The sequence below is a fragment of the Triturus cristatus genome, chromosome 5_2 (assembly GCF_964204655.1).
Source record: "Triturus cristatus chromosome 5_2, aTriCri1.1, whole genome shotgun sequence".
Taxonomy (NCBI): domain Eukaryota; kingdom Metazoa; phylum Chordata; class Amphibia; order Caudata; family Salamandridae; genus Triturus; species Triturus cristatus.
In genome coordinates, this window is record NC_140588.1 from 724,153,080 (window position 1) to 724,178,815 (window position 25,736).

The 25,736-nt window shown below is 47.2% G+C and overlaps 1 protein-coding gene across 1 annotated transcript in view; it reads right to left on the reverse strand.

Annotated features, from left to right (window-relative positions):
* The window catches only part of LOC146829180 (transmembrane protein 182-like), a 341,609-nt gene that overhangs the window by 157,473 nt on the left and 158,400 nt on the right, over positions 1–25,736 (reverse strand). Inside the window, exons 3-4 of the mRNA XM_085607825.1 lie at positions 11,544–11,642; positions 2,152–2,289 (exon numbers count right to left, since the gene is read on the reverse strand). Of these exons, the coding sequence (XP_085463951.1) occupies positions 2,152–2,289; positions 11,544–11,642 (237 nt within the window). The remainder of the gene's footprint in view (positions 1–2,151; positions 2,290–11,543; positions 11,643–25,736) is intronic.

Below are 25,736 nucleotides of genomic sequence, written 5' to 3' on the forward strand. Positions count from 1 at the left end.
TTTTAGCCATACTGCACAGCAGCTGCTCTCCTTTTTGCATGCCTAAAAATCATTGCCGAAAGCTCTCATAGGCATGATCCATTGGGTTTGCCAAGGGAATGCTTGTTTCCCAGAGCGCTAATGTTTCTCAGGAGGAATCATAAGTAGCTTTTCCAGTATGGTGTGTTAATTTTTTTTTAAATCCCTTTGCATCATGTGAATTGCTGTCCTAATTTAAAAATACAGGACTACAGATCCGAGAGTTCCAATGATGAAACCGGGACTGCATGAGCGCCTCACCGTGGACGTTGGATACACCAGAGCTCTGTTTTCCAAGAGAAAATATGTCTTACTCTTAAAAATTCATGAGTAGGGCAAACCGAAGATCGGAGAAAGACACAACTGCACACAAAAAAGCCATTGAAAAAGCCACTAGCTTGGCCAGTGTTTGTTTCTTTGCATTCTGGCACGCATAATTCTGATATCCCATCACTCATTTAGAACGGCAAACATAAGAATTCAAACTAGAATCCTGGACTAGCCAAGCTATAAATGAATGGAATAAGCATTGGCATAGCCAATAGGTCTCGTCCTTGGACCTTATAAGTGTTTAGCCATGTAACAGTTAATGTTGTTGCACAAAGGATATTGTGCTGCATAACTAAATACTTATAAGGTCCCAAAAGCGAGACCGATTGGTTATGCCAATGCCAGTTATATGTTGACATTGGTATTTCTCTGTGGAATGTAATTTCTGTCTTTCTTGATGGGGTGGGTGTATTTTGATTTCTTTATATGAGTAGAAGGTGGGTGGTGTTCTACTTTTCCTTAACTCTCATTCTGTGGGGGAGAGCCCCACTCTGTGACTTCACTCTGTGTTATTGCATTGTAGAACACTAGACAGCAAAGTGTGCGTCAGCGCTGTAAATGGCAGGAATGTGCCGAATAATGTTGAATATGGCACAATCCCGCATTGTCCCTACCGCGCAGCACAGCTCAGCAAGGTGGCTTGCGGCGCGATCATTTGATAACTATGCCCCTATATGTATGTGATATACGTATATTGCACACAGGTGGCAGGAGAATCCGCAGCATCTGTGATATGTCAGCAAACAAAAACATTTCTGGCAGGAAACCCGAATCATTTTCTGTTGGTGAAACTCCTTTAAACCAAAGGCATCTTTTAGGAGATTATCCTCACTAAGGAAGCAACATTGCAGACGCGACATTCAAGGAATATTTATTTGTAGGACTTTGCAATGGCAGCACAATTATTCACTGCAACATCCACCTACTGAGGGGTGCAGCTATCAATGGTGTAGCAGGTGCAATGGCACCAGGGTAAAAAGCTAGAGGAGACCTCTGCAATTATAAGTGTTTTTCACTATCCAACTAGGAGATATAGATCACCATTTTCCATATATGCTGCAGGGCTCATCGCACACTTCTCATGCCAGTGCCGCTACCTGACAACTACATCATGGTAATGTGAACGCATTGTTCTGTAATTTTCATGGGATTTAAATGGTTTGGTTTATGTGGACATGTGTGAAAAAGCATCAAGGTACATAATGGTTTGCAGTTATGCCACTCCATTGAATTCCTGGTGTTGTGCTCCGTTTGATGCAATCCTTATGATAAAGTAGCATATTCCATTCAGTGGAATTTATCTAAGCTCAATTTTTCTGTTACGTTTCAGTCTTGTTGTTCATGTGCACTCTTTATTTTACAAACATTTGGACACCTCGCCCTGCTGGGTTTTCAGTGAAAATCGAGGTTTGGGTAATCCTCGGCCACACTGAGAATTTAAACTGGCGAAGCAATGAAAATCCTGTTAGGAGCCCGCCAACACTGAGGGACAACTGGGAATGCTGCCTGCGCCCCCCTATCTGTGAGGGATGCTGAGCTGCAGGGGCGTTACAGCCCTCCCAGGTTTATGAAAAGAAGCGCATGCATACCATGCAACGCACTTTAACAAATAATCATTTAGCATTAGATGGAAAATCCTACAGGCACTGAAATCCATACAGCACATTCGCAGACATCACGTGCCACGTATCAATTACTGGAATAGCCCCACATTTCACACAGTTCTGCCCTTGACGCACAGTTGGCTCAGGGCTTGGCATTTCATGCAGCGGAGTATCCGATTAACCAGGCTTGGCAGCTTACCAGAGGTGATAAGGAATCCGGCGGCAACCTTATAGAAGCGCGCGCTGACGAAGGGCACCGCGCACACCAGCAGGAGACCTCCGACGAGGCAGGCAGCGACAGCCAGCACGATGAACGCCGTCCAGAATCCTCTGTACACTGTTCAAGTGAAAATAACACCACTCTGTGATTAAACGGGAGTAAAACGGCATACTCTGATCATGTTTCATTCGTCGCGTAGGCTGTGACTACTGTGGAGTGCAGCGCCGACTAAGAGCTGTGGCAAATGTGTATGGGGCTGTCAGATTGGATTAGCTCTTGTCACCAGACGACATGTGTCCCAGATTGGAAGAAGTCTCATCCTGCATGTTTCTGTACAGTAAAATCTCTTAAGCATTATGCAAAATGTGTGGTCTTTGATTATGTACAAAGAAAATGTAATATTAAAAAATATGTTTCTAAAAACACTCAGTACGCTGTGAGTCCACATGTGTGGCCTAGGAAACGATTGCTTTATTGATATTGTACACACATAGGCTGATGGGAAGATTGCTGGCAATACACCTACCCACTGGCAAGTGCACAGGGTAGTATGCCAACCATTATTCTTTTGCCCATCATGCCACCTCAGATTGGACCCAGTCATATGCAACTCAGTCTTGGTCCTGCTCCAGTAGGAAAACTTCAGCCCGAACTGCCAAGCCAGGTCCTCTTGGAAATGAAACACACGCAATTCATGACCGTTTTGGCCTAATTGGGCCTCTTCACATCTTGGCATATCCTTGGCCACTGAGAGCGTTACACCATATTCGGTTCTGACAGAACCTGCTTGGCATATCAGGATGGACTGTTCCTATAGGTGCAGGACCAAGGCTGATTTACATATGGCCAGGTGAGGTGGCATGGTGGGCAAAAGAACGATTGGCTGGATTGCTGCACCAGCAATTGCCAGTGATTAGACGAATTGCAAGCATTCCTCCCATCACCTTTTGTGTGTTTGATGTATTGATATAGTAGCAGACATGTTAAAAACTTTGAGCGCTAGCAGGATGGAAAGGTTTGTGTGTCACAAAACCACCAGACTCAAGTGCAGCGCATAATTACAACCCAGGGCTGTGACCTGTTGGAAGGCCAATGAAGAACATCCAACTAAGAACCAACGAACTGCATGTTGCTGGGTCTCCTTACTACATGTATGTAGTTTGTCACAGCACCCCAACAAAGGTAAAAGGTCAAAGCAACGTAAAACTGTTGGAACACACCTTTGTAGAAAGACTAACTTGCACAATTACTTTTGGCCAAAATAAAATAATGTACAGCAGGCCTCTCTGCCCTCAAAAATGATGTTACCTTGTGCAAGCTGCAACTGCCAACCATATGGTTCTACATGTTGTGTATATATTTCAGTTAATGATTGCAAACATCGGAATTAATTGTGAAACAAAAATAATCATTCAGATCAGATCATTTTTTCTGTGGCTGTAAGTAGCTTTCATTTTGCAAGAGTATTTGCAAGTAAACTCTGATTGTAGGACTATTGATATTTTGTGGCATTCCTGAGGTTTTTTCACTGACAATGAATCTTTGTCTCAAGAAGTCTTCGATTGAGCCAACAAATACGCTACGGAAATCTGGGACATTCTGGACAATGACGTCCAGGAGCTCCTCTTCCTTATAGCAATATGGCTGACCGCCAAGTAGGAACCCGACATTCCCACATTAATTCCAGCAGGATTCAAGATCACACAACAGCACTGCCAAAACAAGCCAAGAGGAATCACAATTATTCTCAAAGAAACCATCAGCTGCACTACAGCCACAGAGAATGTGACCCCCACTTCATGGAGTACCTAGACTTCAAACTGCATATATCTGCAACATTCACCCTGAACGGAACCCTCATCTACTGAGTGCCTGGACCACAAGCTAACTTCATCAACAACATCGCAGATGTTGTTGCCCCTCTCACCATCGACTCCAAACCCTGCACTCTACTAGGAGACCTCAACTTCTGCCTTGAAGACCGGAACAACCCTAGCTCAGGTGCCCTCCCCGATATCCTAGGAAACCTCAGACTGAGACAACATATCACCAGACCCACCCACTCCGTCATTCACTGTCAAGCCAGTTTTTGCCACATTCAACAGTACCAAAATCACACATCCACACCTTTCACCTGTATCAATTAAGCCATCATCCACTTCCAAATCAGCATTCCTAGCCAAACAAAAAGACACCAGTACCAGCATGGCCAGCAGCATCTCAAATTCAAGCTGGTCCCACATCTTTTGCATGAACCTGCCAAACTCCATGGCAACCGAAGCACCGACATCAAACATCTTGACAAGTGGATCAAAGACTGTGCTTACTCCCTGGCACCCCATAAATGCAACAACCAAAAGGGAACCCGGAACCAGGCAAGCTGGTACTCTGAGGAACTCCGCTCAACCAAACTATACTGACAACAACTGGAAAGAAGATGAAGAATGAATCACAAAGTAATGGACAAGTGCACCTTCAAAGCAGCACTGAGATGCCTGTCAGCAACAGATCTGAGAAACCAAGAAGGTCTTAGCTGAGCACGTAGGTAACAGCTCCAATAGCTGCAAAGAGAGCGTCACGCCCATCAAAGACTTCAGCACACCTGCTTCCACTAAGAACAGCATCACCCCCCTCACAAGACCTTTGTGAAAATCAGAATTCTCCAGCAACAAAATTGAAACCATCTAGAACAACTTCGACCATTATCTCATCCAAACCGCAGCAGCCTCACGTCCAGCCAACCCACAAAAAAACCTTGTGGGCTCCCTGACTACATGGAAAACAATCACCATGGAAGAGAAAACCAACAACATGGGAACCGTCCACTTCAGGCCCCGATTGACCCCTACTCACACCCCATCTTAAACATGGGTGCCTCCCCAATCAGTAAAGTACTCACCCGCATCATGAACAACTCCATCACCACCGCAATGTTCCTGCAGGTCTATAAACATGCAATGGTCAATGCACAGCTAAAAAAAACCTTTGGCAGACACCACCCAGCTACCAAACTACAATCCAATCTCCCATTTTCCCCACCCAGCCAAGGTCTTGGAGAAAGCCATCAACAAGCAACTCACCTACTACCTCGATATACACCAACTACTAGACATCACTCAATCAGGCTTCAGACCCATTCACAGCAATGACGCTGGCCTCTTCACAGCAACCAACCACATCCGGATGATCCTCAACAATGGAGAAATAGCTGCTCTCATCCTGCTCGACCTCTCAGGGGCTTTCGCCAGGGTCTTCCACTCCACCCTGACCAGAAGACTACATGAAACATGCATCCGACGATCTGCCCTCAAATGGATCTGCGCCTTTCTCACAGGAAGAAGATGAAAATTCAGCATACCACCATATACTTTGGAGGCCAATAACCTGATCTGTGAAATCTCCCAAGGATCATCTCCCAGCCTGACCTTGTTTAACATCTACATGGCCCCACTGTCTGACCTCATCAGACTGCACATCATCATTATCATTCTTTCCTATGCAAATGACATCCAACTGATACTCTCCCTAATCAACAAAAATCATATGGCAAAAACCAACTTCGCCACCTGCATTACCACGATAGCGTCCTGGATGAGATCCAACTGCATCAAGCTCAACTCAGGCAAGATTGAAGTGGTGATCTTAGGAAGAAAAAGCTCTGCTTGGTATTCCACCTGGTTTCCGGCAGACCCCGGCTTCACATTAACCCCCACCACACATGTCAGAATCTTAAGCATCATCCTAGATGGCTAACTTAACCTGGCAGCACAGGAAAATGTGGTGACCTCCACCTGTTTACACGTCCTGAGGATGATGCAAAAAAACTTAAAGTGGCTACCAGAGAACACCAGGAAACAGTCACACAGGCCCTGATAACTGGAGACTTGACTACAGCGATGTTCTCTACATTGTAATCACCAAACAGCTCCTGAACAGACTCCAAACCATCCAAAATGCCGCAGAAAGCCTCATTCTCCACCTACCTCAACGTACCCACATCACTCCACACCTCAAGGAATTCCAGTGGCTCTCTATATACAAACGCACTCAGTTCAGACTGCTCCTCACACCCATACAGAGCATTTTACAACATATGCCTGCCTACCTCAACAGCAGCATACACTTCCACCAACCTTCCAGACACTTCCACTCAGCTGAACTCTCACTAGCACGCATACAAAAAAACAGTGCCAGAGGTCGCGCCTTCTCCTACATCTCCCCTAAAGAATGGAACAACACACCAGAGCCTCCTCAACCCTTCTTGAGTTTCGCAAGAAGATGACTTGGCCTTTTGGATAATCTCACCTTGAGAGACTGCCGCCTCCCACCTGCAAAGTGCCTGAATACCCTCAAGGGTGATTAGCACGCTATACAAATAGACATAACATAATTTATAATGGCATCCTGTATCACATCTCTTATCCTGCCACATCTTGCTGCACCATGACTTAAATGTCCAAACTGCTGAATTTCAGTATTCCACTCAGCTTTCTTTCATTCTTACTCATTTCACATGCTTAAATAGGGTCTTAATGCGGGGTGCATTCCTAACTATGCCTCAACTCTGAGATCTATCATGCGGCGTCCCATCCCACTGCTCAGCCTAGCTGCCATGTCTCACATTCACTGCATGACTTTAGCATGTCTGACCTATAACAGAGCAAATGCACATATACATCCAGAGTTACCATTCGCTCTCTCCCAATTTCTAAAGCTACCAGCTTCTACAGTCCCCTGATGAAGATCTCTCAGTACTTCTTTTTTTCATTCTTCTGCAATTAAGCTATGTCAGTACTACTATGAAACACTGAAATACTATTCAGGTTGCCCCTGCACATCTGATTATGCACTGATTTCACAGGCTTCAAAACATCTCAGAACGTGGTTATTTTGATCCGTCGCATTTTTCATCAGATCTGCGACAGCACGAGATGCCCCTTTGGGGGCGAGTCATATGCGCTATATTAGGTACCGATTAACATAACAAGTGAATTGCTTACAGTCAGATTTGGATGAGTGATCCTGGGGGTCATGTATGGAATTGGAGATGGGACCTCCATGTGCCAGGGAAAAGATGTAAGAAGGGATCCTAATGGAGCAAGGATGGTGTGATAGCGAGGATGTTGCACCCCTTTTTCCGCATGAATTTTTTCAAGGTAAACGTATAGTCATACTAACTGTGGTGATTTTCCTTGTTATTCAGAAGTAGGTAAAAAGGACCCTGTGGTTATTTTACTCATCTGTGTCTCCTAGGGGGCACTAATAAAAACATGGTTGGGGAAGGAATATAATTTATAGCTTGGCTTAAAATTGTATGTTTTCCAGCAAACACTAGAATAAGGCCCTCACTGCGAGTGGCCTGCAAAATTGACTGGCATTTCCCCACCTCTAGAATTACCTACATCTGGGATCTGATAATTAAGGAGTGTGGAAAACCAGGCCTCTTATGAGCTGGACACCAAACAATGTCCTGTATGTTAATTCAGTGCTGTCAATTAGTAAACTCTGTCAGGGCTAGGCTATTAAATAACGCAGGGAGGATACTTAAAGACATTTCGAGGAGAGCCTTAATAGGATTATAATGGATCGGAAGAGATGGCATCATGTACCCCTAGTGCTGATAGAGAAAAGTATTATCATTAAGATTATGGTTCTACCACGTTTTCTATAGTTTTCCAGGACACTTATAGTTCATGTACCTAGACTCTATCTTCGGAAAGATCTGCTCCCTATTCAGTCGCTTCATATGATCTACAGGACTGTCTCCAGGCCAGTTAAAGCCATGATGATGTCTCTAGGGCATCGTCATACTACTATTAGTCAGATAAGGGCATCAGATGTCTGAAGTGCTATACTTTTATGTGCAATTCTATTATTGTAATTGGCATCATGTAACAAGATGCAACTCAAGCATTGGAATTACTTTTTCCAAAGTGTATTTCGCTTTGGGAGCAATGCCTATGTTCAGATAAGAATTTAGAGACAATTAAAATCCATAGAAACGAGTGGCATGCACAACTGTACACTGTCTTGCGTTTTCGGAAGTATTGCATTAGGAATACCTTAAAATGCGAGCAACGAAAGGACGGAACTGTTTGTGCCCTGTGTCTAAGGAGAAGGAGGTGCAACTACTTGAGCAGATGGGAGAGAAATGTCTGCAAGCAGGATTCCCCTTCTTAAGTATTTACGCATAAGTGGACTACTGTCAGAGGAAATATCAGTGCTGAGAGATGGAATCAATCTGCCGGCACCTTCCATACATTCATGGAGACTTCATTATTTCACTATCACAACCAATGGAAAGCTAAGAATGTGGGCTGCCACTTGGGATTGCTATCAATTCAGAATATATCAAAAATCTTTAAGTATGAAAACTAAAATGCTGATTCATGTTAATTTGAAACTACAGCACTGCAAGACTGCATTTTTTTTTATATCACAGGTCTAAAAAAGCTGGACATTTTGAAGTTGTGCTCTACCTCAAACTGCCCTCGAAACGACAGTCCTGTTGCAGACCTATTTATAGGTTTATTAAAGGCATAGACTCCATAGATTCCGGAATCTAAAGCAGATAGTGTTACATGAAAATGAGCTTTGTGCTTGACTGTCATGTTAGGCCTGCTTGAGGAGAGGGGCCAGAGGAACCAGAAGTAGTTTGCACGGTAATGACGCTTGCAACATTGTCAATTGCCCGCTTGTGGGTAGACAATGACATGGGCTTTCTTGTGTTCCTGTCTGGAGATACGAGATAATGTGAGCTCACCTGTTCATTTTTGGGCAGAACAAAGACTGATTTGCGCATGGGTGGTCTTTGTGGGAGGTCTCAGTCTAGGGTGCCATAGTGTGCAAACAAATGCTTAAATGTGGCTTTAGTAACCACCACTGCCTGAGATGAATTCCTTCATTCCTTCCTTCATCTTGGGCCCGATTCACAGAACTAACTTAAGACAAAATCCTAAACTTACTACCATTTTGGTATTCACAGAAGGCACTTACTCATTTTGGTATTCACAGAAGGCACTTACTCATTTCGGTATTCACAGAAGTTAGGAGTCCTAACTTTAGGACTCTTAAATGCCTTCTGTGAATACCGAAAGTCTTAAAATTAGGATTTTTCTCAGTTTAGTAGTAGTATAGTTAGGACTCCTAACTTTAGGACTCCTAAATGCCTTCTGTGAATACCGAAAGCCTTAAAATTAGGATTTTTCTCAGTTTAGGAGTCCTAAGGTTAGGACTCCTAACTTTACAACTACTAAACTGAGAAAAATCCTAATTTTAAGGCTTTCAGTATTCACAGAAGGCATTTAGGAGTCCTAAATTTAGGACTACTAAATTGAGAAAAATCCTAATTTTAAGACTTTCGGTATTCACAGAAGGCATTTAGGAGTCCTAAAGTTAGGAGTCCTAAATTTAGGACTACTAAATTGAGAAAAATCCTAATTTTAAGACTTTTGGTATTCACAGAAGGCATTTAGGAGTCCTAAAGTTAGGAGTCCTAACTATACTACTACTGAACTGAGAAAAATCCTAATTTTAAGACTTTCGGTATTCACAGAAGGCATTTAGGAGTCCTAAAGTTAGGACTCCTAACTTCTGTGAATACCAAAATGAGTAAGTGCCTTCTGTGAATACCAAAATGGTAGTAAGTTTAGGATTTTGTCTTAAGTTAGTTCTGTGAATCGGGCCCAGGATTTTTCTCAGTTTAGTAGTAGTATAGTTAGGACTCCTAACTTTAGGACTCCTAAATGCCTTCTGTGAATACCGAAAGTCTTAAAATTAGGATTTTTCTCAATTTAGTAGTCCTAAGTTTAGGACTCCTAACTTTAGGACTCCTAAATGCCTTCTGTGAATACCGAAAGTCTTAAAATTAGGATTTTTCTCAGTTTAGTAGTAGTATAGTTAGGACTCCTAACTTTAGGACTCCTAAATGCCTTCTGTGAATACCGAAAGTCTTAAAATTAGGATTTTTCTCAATTTAGTAGTCCTAAATTTAGGACTCCTAAATGCCTTCTGTGAATACCGAAAGCCTTAAAATTAGGATTTTTCTCAGTTTAGTAGGTGTAAAGTTAGGAGTCCTAACCTTAGGACTCCTAAACTGAGAAAAATCCTAATTTTAAGGCTTTCGGTATTCACAGAAGGCATTTAGGAGTCCTAAAGTTAGGAGTCCTAAACTTAGGACTACTAAATTGAGCAAAATCCTAATTTTAAGACTTTCGGTATTCACAGAAGGCATTTAGGAGTCCTAAAGTTAGGAGTCCTAACTATACTACTACTAAACTGAGAAAAATCCTAATTTTAAGACTTTCGGTATTCACAGAAGGCATTTAGAAGTCCTAAAGTTAGGACTCCTAACTTCTGTGAATACCGAAATGAGTAAGTGCCTTCTGTGAATACCAAAATGAGTAAGTGCCTTCTGTGAATACCAAAATGGTAGTAAGTTTAGGATTTTGTCTTAAGTTAGTTCTGTGAATCGGGCCCTGTGTGTGTAGCAGTATTCATTGGTTTATGCTCACTTTGCAGAAAAGAATCATGGTATTGCTTACTGATGAGTTCTAAATAAGCTGAAACTGGTCTGGGGTTGCTGAAGAGGGCCTTTTGTGATAGTTCAGGTTGGACTGTTCCTACTGGAGCAGAATAGATTTGCATTTGCCAGGTCACTATCTAGAGTGGCATAGCAGGTGGAAAATGAGAGACTGGAATATGGTCTGAGCGATTGTCAGTGTCTCGGATTAACACAAGTATTCCTTCATCATCTTGTTTTTTATGTGAGCAGATAAATGCCTTTATGACAGCAGTTTGGCTAGTGAGATAAATTTTAAGTGATTGACGGTCTTACATAGGTCATTTTTATACCCCGTCTGATTAACAAATTAACGATGGAGCAATTGCCGATGGTGTCTATGGTTCATTAGGTTGGGGAGCGCTGCCTTGAATCTTCCAAATGTGCATTGAGTCTCGCTATTTGTTGTCTATCATACGATAAGTCACTTTAAGTCTCCCTAAAGTGTTTACGTTGTCAGAAAAATAAAAACAGATGAAAAATAAACACATAACATTTTTTTTTATCCTTTCTGACTGCCCACCAGAATTGATGACTTTTTCTTACAGCCTAGACTTGATTGTGACTGATTAGATGTCTAAAACAGAGCCTGAACAAAAGTGAATTTACTCTATTTTCAAGATTCGCTGATCAGCTGAGCCACAAAACTGCTGATACTCTGCCCGATATAAGGTAAAATCTAAAATGAAAATTGTTATTAGCCTCACCAATTGGTATTTCACATGTAATTATTGTATTTTATTCTTTGCAATCTTGTTGCTAATAAAGCTTATTAAACATAAAATGAATAGGGTGTACATTAGGACCCCACCTGCTGTTGCGTCGTATGAAGGATGCGGGACCGGTCCAGAGGCTATCGGCATAGGAAAAAGGTAGCCCTGTATGCAGTGCTTGGGGTGTGCTTGGTTGGCTGAAAAACATAAACCACGAGTTAGATTTATTTCACTGCCAGTAAAACATGTCTACAACTGTATGAGCCATAAAACTAAAATAATACAAACAATGAGAACAGGTGTATCCACATCACCTGTACGACATTATTTACCTGCTCCCATACAATGAATGAGTGGATGCCACAGCTACAAAGGAACATTGTATGCAAATGTCTTTTCATTAAGAAATTAAGAAATAATGTATATTCCACACAACGCAAATGGTGGATGCTACCAGCACACATTTCGAAATTCTTACTCAATACTTAACCAAAAAATCTATTTAGGTTGAAGGTATACACAGAGAAGGTCGTAATGCTGGGGGTGTTGCGAATGGCATTCGAGTGCTATATAAAAGGCGTTGTTCCATGACTGCGTTCTCCATATTCAATAGACAGTTCGGCTTCACAGACTGTCAAAACCAGGCCCGCAGGTCCTTTTGTGCTCCTGGGACTCTTCATTCATGCAAACCTCTGTATAGTGGCCTAGTGGAAACTCAGAGTAGGAATTCACTGTAAATCAAAGCCACTTGATTCTGACAAAATCTGTTTTTGCTCCATATCATCTGACTGTCAGCGCCTATACCCAACCAAAATGCACATTTGCAAAAATAAAACATATAAAAAACACTTAGAACAATGAGTCCATAGTAAACTTCCAAAGTGCACAGACAGTAACACAATTAGCTCTAATCCACCCCATGCAAATGTTTTCATGTAACACTGGCTGATGTATATCTGTATTTTCATGCTTCAGCAAATTAATGCCAGATCTACTGTTTTTGCCAATCATTTCCACTCAGACACTAAGCACTGCTGGAGCTTTGAGAGTTCCACCAGACATGCCAGCATCGGATGTCAGCAAGATGTCTGGTACATAGAGGGGCATATTCACAAGAAACTATCGCCAACCTAATGTCACTTTATCGCAGCCAAAGTCGTGATAAAAATACCTCCCCATTCACAAGCGTGTGTAAATAGCTCACAGCACCAGTTTACCCGCGATAGCAGACTCACAAAACATCGCCACAGAAGCCCACCGCAACTATCGCTAATGAGATGCAGAGTGGGCGTTCCTGTGCCAAAAGCCGCGACAACATCACACCTCAACATTCTGAAACGACCAGACAGAACTGCGATAAAAACACAAAACAGGTGATAAGGCACGTCAGCACCAGGAAATCTACACATGCTCTGACCTGGTGTAAAGTCGGATGGCAGCCTGCACCACAAAAGGGAGACCAGCCCAGGGCCACATCGGAAGGGCAACGAGCAACAGATGCCATGGAGTCACCCATCATTCGGCCGGAACACCCAAGAGGGTCACAACATCCACCCACACCACCCCAGGACCACAACCCACACCCGGAACACCCCCCCCGGACCACCCCAGACGCATTGCAGACAAAGACAGCCGATCCCCAGGAAGCATACCAGCCTCACAGACCCAACCCCTGACAATGTCACCATCCACCACAGGCTGAACAGGACAACCATCCCACGCATCCCGACCATCATAGCCCAACAGACCTACGGCACCAACACAGCGGACAACCAACATCCAAACCCACACCAGGCTGCTGACTTGACTGCACATGTTGGCCCCTGGCACCCCCCAACCAACACCTGTCAGAGTCAGAGGAGTCTCACTGCCAGCCACATCCAAGTCACTCACACCTGTCTTGGACATCACCATCACCCTGGTACCCCAGTCCCCATACGTCCAACACAATGCGCAGGTTACGCTGGAGAACAAGCAAGGATCATACGCCATAGCAGGATGCATGCACGTGTTGGGGGCAATCCACAGCACACATGTCCCACCTGTACCCCCTGGTGACACAGCACACAATCACCGCAACAGAAAGCACACGTCCCACCCGAATGTGCAGGCAACAACAGAACACCGTGGAACCTCCAACAATGTTGCCTTCAAATACACAGCCAGTGTGCATGATACCTTCATCCTCCGACCGTCCATCACCAACCAGCGTACCCAGGATGGCAACAAGGGAAATGCACAGCCTCTTGGCAAGTTCCAAATGAACACCCCACTCACCTCAAATCCACAACCATGCAAATCACAACTCTGGCATTGCACATGTCACAAAATCACAACCAACATGCACAACAACATGCCCACCCACCAGACACGACAGAACAACTCACAGTGGTTACCTGGCCAAGCCGTGAACATGAGCTCTCAATGGCATGGCACCTCAGGCACACACCAGCTGAATGTGGGGAGAGGTGGCAAACAGGCATGTGTGAAGGATGCAGTAGTACTATGATTGGGAAAGTACACAATGCCAAGAGTGGAGGAGATGTGCTGGACAGACCGCAGTATGCAGCACACACCTATATCCATGGCGACGTACACCTCTGGTGTATGGAGTGTAGTGGACAGTGGACACAACCATGCCACCACAGCCAGTAGGGGACGGGACCTCGCAGAAATCTTGCCTGTTACGTCCCCCCTAAGTGTGATCAGAGTGGGATGGCCCGTCATACACCGCGCCAGTGGAGGGGTGTGAATAAGAAGCAGGTAGCCCCGGGCGTGGTCCTCTTCCGGAAAGCCTCTCGGCACCTCTCACCTCGCCACGAGGCCGATGCCGTCCTCTAGAGCGGAGTTGCCTGCGATGCTGAGCACCTCCCAGACCACGAACCCATCAGGCCCGCTCCTGCGCAGCCAGGCCTCACTGATCACCTGCCAACATCAGCGTGTGTCAAGGAGGGCCCACCACGTTCCGGCGCAAGCTCCAGGCCTGAGTCCCGTGACCTTGGCGGCCTCCTCAGACCAACATGGCCTCCACGACACGGGCCAGCTTTAGTCCTTTTTCATTGACGTACTCTACTGTCGCCTCAGGCCTACTCCTCGGCCCAGTAGGTCCCATGTGTGAAACTGTGTCCTGAGTCATGAATGGCAGTGACCCAAATCTGGGCCACCGGCAACAGCACCAGACTCCCTTTGATCAGTGAGGCATAGTTCCATATGGGCTTCTTGCAACACGTGGTGCCACTAACCCTGTTCAACACCAGCCTGCGACATGTGGTGCCACTAACCCTGTTCAACGCCAGCCTGCGACATGTGGTGCCACTAGCCCTGTTCAACGCTAGCCTGTGACATGTGGTGCCACTAACCCTGTTCAACGCCAGCCGGCGACACATTTTGCCACTAACCCTGTTCAACGCCAGCCTGCGACACGTGGTGCCACTAACCCTGTTTAACTCCAGCCTGAGACACGTGGTGCCACTAAACCTGTTCAATGCCAGCCGGCGACACGTGGTGCCACTAACCCTGTTCAACGCCAGCTGGCGATATGTGGATGAGGGACCAGGACTACCCTGTGGACCAGTAGGTCCCACATCCAGCACCTAGGCACAAATCACGAATGGTAGAGTCCACACCAATGGTCGCAGGTCCCATGTGTGAAACTGTGTCCTGAGTCATGAATGGCAGCGACCCAAATCTGGACCACCGGCAACAGCACCAGACTCCCTTTGATCAGTGAGGCATAGTTCCATATGGGCTTCTTGCAACACGTGGTGCCACTAACCCTGTTCAACGACAGCCTGCGACATGTGGTGCCACTAACCCTGTTCAACGCCAGCCTGCGACATGTGGTGCCACTAGCCCTGTTCAACGCTAGCCTGTGACATGTGGTGCCACTAACCCTGTTCAACGCCAGCCGGCGACACATTTTGCCAATAACCCTGTTCAACGCCAGCCTGTGACACATGGTGCCACTAACCCTGTTTAACTCCAGCCTGAGACACGTGGTGCCACTAAACCTGTTCAATGCCAGCCGGCGACACGTGGTGCCACTAACCGTGTTCAATGCCAGCTGGCGACACGTGTTGCCACTAACCCTGTTCAACGCCAGCTGGCGATATGTGGATGAGGGACCAGGACTACCTTGCGGACCAGTAGGTCCCACATCCAGCACCTAGGCGCAAATCACGAATGGTAGAGTCCACACCAATGGTCGCACGGAGAGGAGTGAGAGGAAGATGCAGCTCAGTACAGACAAAACCCGGGTCACATACACGGAGGTGTCCAAACATGTGGTGCCACTGAACCTGAACTACGCAGGACGGTGGGGCCATCCAGCCCATGCCGGCGACACTCGGTGAATGGCCCGTGCTGACCGCTGCCTCAGGCCTACACCACGGTCCGGTAGGTCACACATTTGGAAGTGAGTCATGATTACACCATGGCGGTGAACACCATTTAAGGCATAGGACAAGTCACTATACCCCCTTCGATGTGGTGTCAACAAGTCTGTGAATTGTCAGAAAAAACACAATACCTCTGACACCATAAATTGAATATTCTACTTAAAGCTCAATGGTTTATTAATAGCCATTGGCTCCATTTATTTTATGGATTAATTCTTCTTTGTTTCTTAAGTCAAACGCGAGGTTACCTTCACAATATATATTTACAACATCCACCTCTTTTGTTGTTTTTGTGAATATATACAATGCAAAATGCTTTACAAAAAATAAATAGAAAACACCATATAAAGTGAGTACAATACAAACAAATATACGACTCAAGACTTTAACACAAAACTGTGTACATAAAACAATACAATCCTGTTTGTAGTATAACGGATGTCAAGCCTGACATACGTGAGTCCTACTGAATAACAAATCTAATTGGGGCATGTATCTCTGTTTGGCCCTCAATTAATTCTACTAGACAGGTCCTAGAGAGGTCAGGAATATGTTCACAGACTCGTTTTCAAAGCTGTAGTTAATCAGCTCAAATGCGCTTATTGTTGAACACGCTTATTCTGTACAGTTGCTCTGAGCCTCTCTGTGAATAAAGCCAAGTCTGTGCATGGCATCACAACCACACGTGTCTGTGGGCCTACGAGGGCTACTGCCCTCGGACTACGCTGTGCACGAGTGGGTCACAGATTTGGAACTGAACATTGGTTATTCAAAAGGCAGAATACATGTCATCGCACGCACGGAGAGGCGTAAGAGGATGACACGTTGCAGTCCAGAGGGAACAAGATTATCGTTACGGAGGTGATCGAACACTACCGACAACTGCCCTTGTGTCACTAACTCTGTGCCTCGCCAGCCAACGACACGTGGCTGTGGGCCACTGCTGACCGCGGGGTCCGGCCCACACTGTGGTCCAGTAGGTCACAGACTCTTCATTTTGCAATGGCTGAGTTCATATCAGCGTACCGGCATCATCGCAGACAGCATCTCCTCTCAGCCCCGGTGCCACTAAGTCTGTTCCCCAACAATCATGGACACTCTCTGGTCGAACTTTGGTGGCGTCTGAGTCTATGGACTAGGGGGCAGTTTTCATCCTCATGTAGCTGATACCGAATTGGTGGTGGCAACGAGGCTGTCGCATTCCACTCCTCCATTTGCTGCTTCCGGATAAAATCAAACCTTTCAGCGTTCATGCCCTGGAGGACACCTTCCACTGTCCCCCGATACCCCCTGCAATATACACCTCGGACATTGATGGCGACCAGCTCAGGTCACATGACCCATCTGACTGCACCACAAGTCACCGTCCCGTGGCTGGGTGCCTGTGCCGGCCTCGGTGCATCCGGGGCCACTAACTCTGTGCTGGTCAGATCCGGGACTCCTTCTTCTGAGATATTGGATGGCCCCTGAAACGTTGGCCTTGGGGTCATCAACGCCATGTGACTGTGGCCCTGCGCTATCCGCAGCCTTCAGCCTCAACTGCGGGCCAACAGGGCAAACACATAGATTCGGGTCCTGACCGGCCCAGACGTCGCATCACCACAGAAGGCACATGCCACCACCGCAAGGACCACCTCCAAACACCATCTGCCAGAGTTGATATGGTGGTCCTGACAGACCTATGGAGTTGCTCAGACCTGTCGTGGATGCCTTCATCGGGCTGATACTCTGCTCAGCACTCCAGGTGCCAGTGACTCAGTGCACTGCAAGCCATTGTCCGTTAGTGATTGAGTTTTGTGCTGTGTAGATGTTGCGCAGCTATGTCCCCTAATGCAGTGTGGAAGACCTGGGAATATGATGAGGAAGATGTGTCAAGTGTGCGTACGGGAGATGGCACAGACAATGGGAGGGCAGGAGGCAACATCCCCAAAGCAGGAATGCATACTGGAGGTGGTAGTCGAGCCACACACCCGGAACCATTACTCGGCATTGCGCTGCGGACTGCGGATGCAACAGTCACCTCAGGCAGAGTGGGAGACCTGGGACGTTGATGAGGAAGTTGATGCAGGTATAACACACCGCACTGCATCTGCATCAGGACAAACCCGAAGGGACACAATCCTAGCAATTCCTTCACATATGCGCACTCATCTCTAGTGCCCCTTCCTCAGTGCACTGCAACTCACGGAACCTCCTGACTGAATATTGGGGGACCTCTGTCTTTACTCCGGCTCCCACCATGTTACTGTGCAGTTGACTCTGTTATGCATGTGTTTTCTGTTTCCGTTGCACTGGTGTCCAATGTTCAAGTTGTTGCCAGCACCAAGCATTCCGTGCAGACTGGCTTACACTCACCCCACATACGTCCAACACAGGCGTCACTGTACATGTGGCCCTGCCAATAAAGGGACCAGGCGCACGTGCCCATAGCCAGTTCGACATGATATCTACGTGTCTCCCTGTGGTCTTGTATGCATGAGGGCCCTGGGCAGCAGGAGATTACGCTGTGCTGTGTACATCGGATGCAGTCATGTCACCGCAGGCAGCGGTTTGTAGCTTGGACATGTAGCTTTTTCGTCACCCACTCAATTCGTAAGGGGAGTGGCCAGGGCCGTCATACGCAGAGCCAACATGGGTGTATGACTGCAATTTGAGAGCCCCTGCCAGTGGTTCTGTACTGTGAATGTGCAACTGCATGTGTCTCTATGGCAGTGTGAGTCTCTTCTGTGGGGTGTTGGTGGCCCCTGAAGGGTGATAGACACCTACATATGTGTCCTGGTTCACATTCCAGGGGTTCGGCCCACACCCACATCCTTTGGGCCACCTCCTTTCTGGCGTTCAGGAACATGGCATTGGGGTGCGATGTGTGGGTGGGTGAAGTGTTGTGGGCCAGTTGTGCTTGCGGGTGCTTCCTCCTGTGTCGTCTGTTGCAGGCTGGGTGTTCTCCTCTGAGTAGCTTGGCTGTCCGGGTCCTGGTGGGGGGTTGCGAGGGATATCCATGTGCTGTTGTAGGGCGTCGGTGTCGACGGTGTGGTGGTCCTCTCCGGCATTACTGATGTGTTGAATTCTGTGCTCTGCTGAAGGTGTTGTGTGCTCCTCTGCGATGTGCCGGCTATGTGCATTGCTCCTCGTTGTCATCAATGTGGATGTGCTGTTTGTGCTATGTGTGTGGGCTGCAGTGTGCCAAGGGGATCGGGCCCATGGACCTGGGTGGTTGTGGGTGTGCATACATGCACACCTCATTGTGCATGTATGCCATTGTGCCCATTCCCCCGTCCCCCCAGTCCCTGTTTGTTGCACTCCCTGTTAATGTTGTGTCAGGTCCTCTCAAGCTATCTCCGTACTCCCTACTCCTTGCACCGTCTCCTCACTGATGACTGTGGCCTGGGTTTCCTTCAGCTCCTCAGGTGGCACTGGACTGCTACCTCCTGTCGTCGTTGCTGCCTTCCTGTTGGCAGTGGCTTTGTGTCTGGTTTAGGTAGTCACGTCCTGCCGGCGCCTATTGGCCTCCTGGATTGGCCTCCTCGACACTCCGACTGCAATGCAGGTGGTCTTCTAGTGGGTCAGTTGCTGGTAGTGTTCTGTCACCTCCGTGACACTGGTCTTGTTTTCCTGTGGCCTGCACCCCGTCTTCCTCTCCCTCTTCTCCTTGACCTTCCCCGACCCCGTTGTTCCTTTCTGGTAGTCTGTGGGGGTTGTGGTGTTCGAGTTGGCCCCTGCGCTGTGTCAGGGTGTATCTATGTTGCTACGCGCTTTGGATGGTTTTGGGTGTGTTATTTTCTGTGGTTTTATGGTGCATTGTTCCGCCAGATGCGTTGGATTTGCAGGCCTGTGTCAGGTTCTCGCTGCTTTTTGTGCCGCGGTTTGCCTCATCGCATGTTTTTTTGCGTTGGCGTATCGCATTTATGCGGCATGGCGTTGATTTTCACGCAGAGATTTGGCGGGTTATCTGGTGACTATCGCATGCTACCGCCTAGTTGTGAATTCCACGTTGGCAAGGGGTTATTTTCCCGCGATAGGCTGCGATACTGAAAGTTGCATTACGCTATTCTTGCGGTAGTTATCACACGTTCTTGTGAATATACCCCAGAGAGTCTTGTGCTTGAGTGCATATCTAACACATAGAAAAGACATCACTGAGGCCTTATTGAAAGGTGTCTTTACATACTAAAAGCAACGTACGGCACACAACAAACAACATTTTCCATGAAACCAAAACATGTGTTTGGCGGATCTCCTATTAAACAAGAAAATGCTCCCACAGACATCGAGAAGTAAACTTTTAGGAACTGTTTTAAAGGTGTGGAATGTGGACGAAGATAAAGAAAATTATATGGGCTTCTATCGGAACGTCATTAAATGTGCGGGTTCAGAGAGAGCTCAAAAGGAATGGGCATTGATACTGTGGAATAAGCAGAATAACTAAGCAATGTAAAACATGTATGTTTTGCATGCAGCTGGGTGTGGTGGCTTAGTGGACTAATGCGTCCCCTGAAGGGGCCTATGTTTGACGTCACAGGTTCAAATCCAAGCCTGCCTTTTATCCTTCGAGGTCGATAAAATGAGTACCATTGAGTTTGATAACAATAAACATCTGTTATTTAGTCCCAAGAGACCGTTGGGTGAACGTGCACTTTACAAACACATTTTATGTGTTTATATTAATATAGCACAGACTTCTTAGCTGGTGAGTACCGGAACATTGTGCATTTTGGGGAGTGAGACTGAATACATCAAGTGAGGGTTATAGGGGCACATGCATCAACCTAAATACCGATCTCAAACAGGCCAATTCGCAGAATCGGCCCTTTTGCGACCAGTATTTAGGCAATTGGGATGCATCAACCTAAAACCCATTCGCAATATAGGTAATCGTAATTTTTGCGATTACCTAAATTGCGGATGCTTTTAGGGAATCGCAAATTGTGATTCCCTATTTGGGATACATCAAAGCCTTTTCAAAATGCAACTTCGCGTTTAGGAAATGCTAATTACCATCAACTGCAAGTTGAAGGTAATTTGCAAAAACTATGAAAAATGCACAAAAGTGCATTTTTCTAAGTGCCATGTGGCACACACATATGCCCTTAGGGCATATGTATGCGACACATGAGCATACATGCCAAATTTGAGGGTGCATCAGAGTTGCCTTTAAGGCCCCCTAGCACCCTTCAAATTGCATTTGCAATTTGCGAGTTCCTATTTGGTACTCGCAAATTGCGAATCGCTTCCCATTCATTCCTATGGGCCTCTAGGCCCATGGGAATGAATGGGAAGGCATTCCTAAATTGCGAATTGCAATTTGCGATTCGCAATTAAGGAATGTGTAGGAATCGCAAATATTTTTGCAAAACCTACATGCATAGGCAATTCTATGTCAGGACCGAAGGCGAGGATTATGCTATTCTTCCTTCACTTTATTGAATAGCAGCCACTTTAAAGTAAAAAAATACTTTTTCCACGAACCATAGGGAATGACATCAAAACAATAGAGTATCCACAGATAGAATGTCCCATCCAGTTCACCAATCAGGAGTTCTCAGGTAGCTGATAGTCCTCTGTCCCTGACTATGCTTCCTCTTTATTCGCTGCTTGCAGTCAAGATAAGTCTCCGTTTTTCCTTGTGTGCATTGTTATGTGAATTTATGGTATTGTTTGATATATTTCACCAAGATTATTACTGTTCACTATTTGATCGCAGACTTTGTTTGTTACGCGGCTTGACAGCCTGCGGTGTTTCTTTGTTTGGTTACGCGTTCCCTACACGGAGCGTTGTCAGGGGCGCGCGCACCATAGTTTCATTCGAAACGTGTCGCGCCCGTTTCGTCTGATAAACGCGTTTATCTCAGAGTGTAATTTCAGCTGCGAGCCGCAGCTACTCGGCGCCTAGCTCCGGCTATGGGAGTCTCCCTGCTCCCTAGCGGCGTACCTCGGTGCTGGTTTGTGGTGTCTGCATGACGTCGCCAGAGGGCGCCGAAGAGTGTTTCTGACGCGGCGTGCGCCGGGGATTCCATGCATTCCTGAGCGTGTCGGATCCCAGGCTGCATTGCCGTGTGAGCCTTGTCGCGTCTGCCCTACACCCCTGACAAGGGTCTGTGCTCTGTGCCATTAGGCATTTGTTTCATAATCTTCTCCCCACGCCCCCTTGAAAGCCCGTTTTCACGGGTCTGTAGCTGCTGTTAGGCAGTCTTTGGCAGTGTTTCACTACCTGGCGGTCCGTATTCTATAGGCCAACAACACTCTGTTCAGAGTCTGTGGTGCAGATTCACTCTGCAGGGATCCATTTGGTGGCAGACTGCCCAATTATATATTTTTGCACCAGGGCTGCTTGGGTCCCAGGCTTTCAGGCCTTAAATTGCGGACACTGCCCGCCCATATTACCGGCTGACACCCAGCCCCCCTTTTTTAGAGGTTTACCACCTACTTTTTACTGCTCTAGTCATCACTTACCTGTTATTTTACTTACCTCTCCATGGAGAACTATCAGGACGACGTCTATCAAGACGATCAATGGTAAGAGGACCCTCTTGCGGCTCTTCCATGGGATGATGACTTTTATGATGCGGTCGATGACTCCATACATAAGGCGGTAGAGCAGGCCATTACCCCTCTTGAAGAGCGACTATCTCAGAAAATGGACCAGGCCTGCGAAAAGCTAGCTAGAGCTGGGCAGGCTTCGTCCAAAGGCCTTTCCCCCAGCCATCCAGCCTCGGACATGCACCAACCACCAGCCAAACGTGCTAGGGAGGCGGGGGTGGATTCTGATGCTTTCAGCCACCTTAAACAAGCTTTTCTTGCCAGTTCTGTTCCGCCGGCAGCCCCCTCTACTTTGGCAGACGGGGACCCTGGGGACGCGGACGCCTCTCCTGAACAGTCCCGTCCCTGGCTTCCTTCCAAGTCAGCACCGACTTCTAGCGAGCCAAATTTGTGTGCGGACATGCTGGACCCGGACGATGTCTTGCATCCACGCTCCTCTGACTGAGCCCCCTCCGAAAAGGTCGCCCAGTGTGTTGCCAACAGGAGCTGCCGCCCTCTCGAGCCGACAGCTCGTAGTTGCCTTAGGGCAGAGTGCCCACATCGTTCCTTGGAGGGGAAGGTAGCCGCCACTCCTGAGATTGACCCCAGAATGGCTACCTTTTTACAAAAAATTGTCAAAGATCCTAAGAAAGGCATCAACAGGTCATGGTGTGCCTGTCAAGACAAACTACTGGATGTCTTGGGGCCCACTACCAAAATCCGAGATATGGCCGAAGAGGCCAAGGCCTCGGGCTCTCTCATATCCCCGGAACATCTCTCCTCCTGGGCCCAGCGTGTAGTGGTGCTCCTCGGTGTTAGACTTGGCACCTTGGCGTGAGTCTCCCTTCCACTTTTTATCGCTGTGCCTCATGTGTTTTGCTGGTGTTAGCTGCTCAGAGCACTGTGCCACTGCCAACCAGTGCCACAGTGCAAATGCTCCCTATATAAAATGTATATGTTGGTTGGATTCCATGATTGGCTTATTTGGTTTACTGTCAGACCCCAGTAAAGTGCACCAGGAGTGCCCAGGGCTTGTAAATACAAATGCTGCTGGTGGGATTGCAGCACTGGTTGTGCCACCCACAGAAGCGGCCTGGTAAAATGTGTCTAGGGTCTGCCATAGCTGAACCTGCGTGCAGTCTGGTACTGTCAAGCTGACTGGGCAAGTGCCCCCGCTTGCCAGTCCCTAAACCTTCCCTTCACTTCATATTAGTCACCCCTATGGTAGGCCCAAGGGCAGGGTGCATTGTAAGCATAACGTAGGACATGCCCTGATGTGTGTGGCATGTCCTAATAGTGAATTACAGCCATTTTCGTTTTTCACTATTGTAAGGCTACCTGTTCTCCATAGGCCAGAATGGGCTGTTAGAATTGTTACATCCTATGATCCTAACAGACCCAGGGAACATGGTAGAAAATCAAGTTTAGTATGCCTGAACTCAGAATAATAAAATACATCTTTTAGCAAAGTTTATTTTAATGTTTTGTGTTTGCAAATGCCACTTTTAGAAAGTTGGCATTTGCTTGCCTAACCATTTCAGCCCGCCTCTGCGCTGATGTGTATCTGCTGTCTGGTTTGTGTGAGTGACAGGGCTGGGGAATTCCAGGAGACAGGCTGGGCAGCCAGGTGGTGAATAGGAAGATTACACCAAGATGGGTGGGAGGAGTGCACCTGGACTTTGAATAAGGCTGTGCTCTGCCACCACAATGCTGGCTCCACCCCTGTGGAGCATCTAATGTCCCTGCCCTGCACACTGAAAGCAGAAGCCTGCTTCATGTCAACAAAGTGCTCAGAAACCGGACCGAGCTAGGCAAGGGCCCCCCTGGCCTGCAAGAACAAAAGAAATGTAGTATAAATGTAGGAGCCCTGCTCCTAAGAAATCAGATCCTGCTACAAGACGAACCTCTGCCTGAGGGGAAGGAACCGGGAAAGCTGTAGGAGGAGTACTGTCCCTGGCCTGGGGGATTGGCCTGCAGTGGTTGCCTTGCTGCTGAAGGAGAGGAGAAAGTTTTCTGATAAACTTTACTTCAACTTGTGCTTTTTAAGATCTCCAAGGGCTTTTGACTGAGCTTGTCCCCTGAACTAAGTCCCAGGACCAGTGGACTTCACCCCCCTTGAGAATCGCTACCGAGAACCGCCGTTCTCACCGCAAACCCGAAGCCGAGGAAAGCGTGCGCCGCCTAGATCAGCGCGCACACTGGAAAAGCCTGTGCTCAGCTGTCCGGCCCAAACAACGTGACTAAGGCCCCCTACGAGCCGTAGCTCGCACCATGAAGGAAGGACTTCGTGCCACACTTTTGTTTCCCCTTTCGAATCACCCTGCTCTGGTGTGCCCCCCTACCCCTGTTGTGGGCATTCTGCGGCGCGTAGAGTGGTTGGTACGTCGCTCACCATCGGAGCGTACTACCTGCTTCGCACCACGCTGAAAGAAAAGGCGCCGATCTCAAGGTACGGCTCGTACGCTGCACTAACATCAAGAGCACCGTATCTCCGCACCGTCCCCTCAAACAACGTGACTGAGGCCCCCTATGAGCCGTAGCTCGCACCGTAACAGGAGGACATCGCAACGTACAACGCGCTTGTTGTCATCGCATCATCCGTGACGAACTCTCCAAGATAAAGGTACTGTGTCCGCTTCTCACCGTAAGGTGTACGCTCCGCACCGGAGCGTCTGCAGTGTTTGTGAGCCCCGTTCGTAAGCACCGCAGGGTGTACGCTTCGCCCAGAGCGTCTGCAATGCTTGTGAGCCCCGCTCAAAAGCATCTTTCATCCTGTACGAACCGTACGAAGTAACACGAACCGCACAGAACTGTAAAAGACGCTTGAATCAAGAACTGCTTATTGCCAAGAGTATTGTGGGACTTGGGATTGTTATTTGGTCTTGTGCTAAGTCTTTATATAAAAAATACTTATTTTTAATAATCCTAGTGTGGAGTCCATTTGTGGTGGGTCGCCTGATTACTGTATGAGTTCACAAATGCTTAACCTATGACACTCTGAGATAAGCCTTGTCTGCTCGTGCCAAGCTACCTAGAGGGTGAGCAGGGGTTGTCTAGGAGGGTGATCCCCTCATCCTGACTAGAGGAGAGGGTCCCTGCTTGTCACAAGTCCCTACCTGTGCCAACCAGAGATCCCCAATTCTAACACTCGGGAACGCCACCTGCGCGCTTTCCACAGAGCGGCGCAGGTTGCTTCTCATCAAGGTTGACCCCAAACTCGGGGACCTGGCGGACACTGAAGCGGGCCCAGTCGCACAGGGTGGCCTCTTTGGCGAACCCTTTATCAAGGAGCTAGGGAGGTTTGTTAACACCTTTACCTCCCTGGATAGAGCGCAGACTTTCATCAGGAAGGTGTTTCGCCCTCGGGTTTTCCGCAGG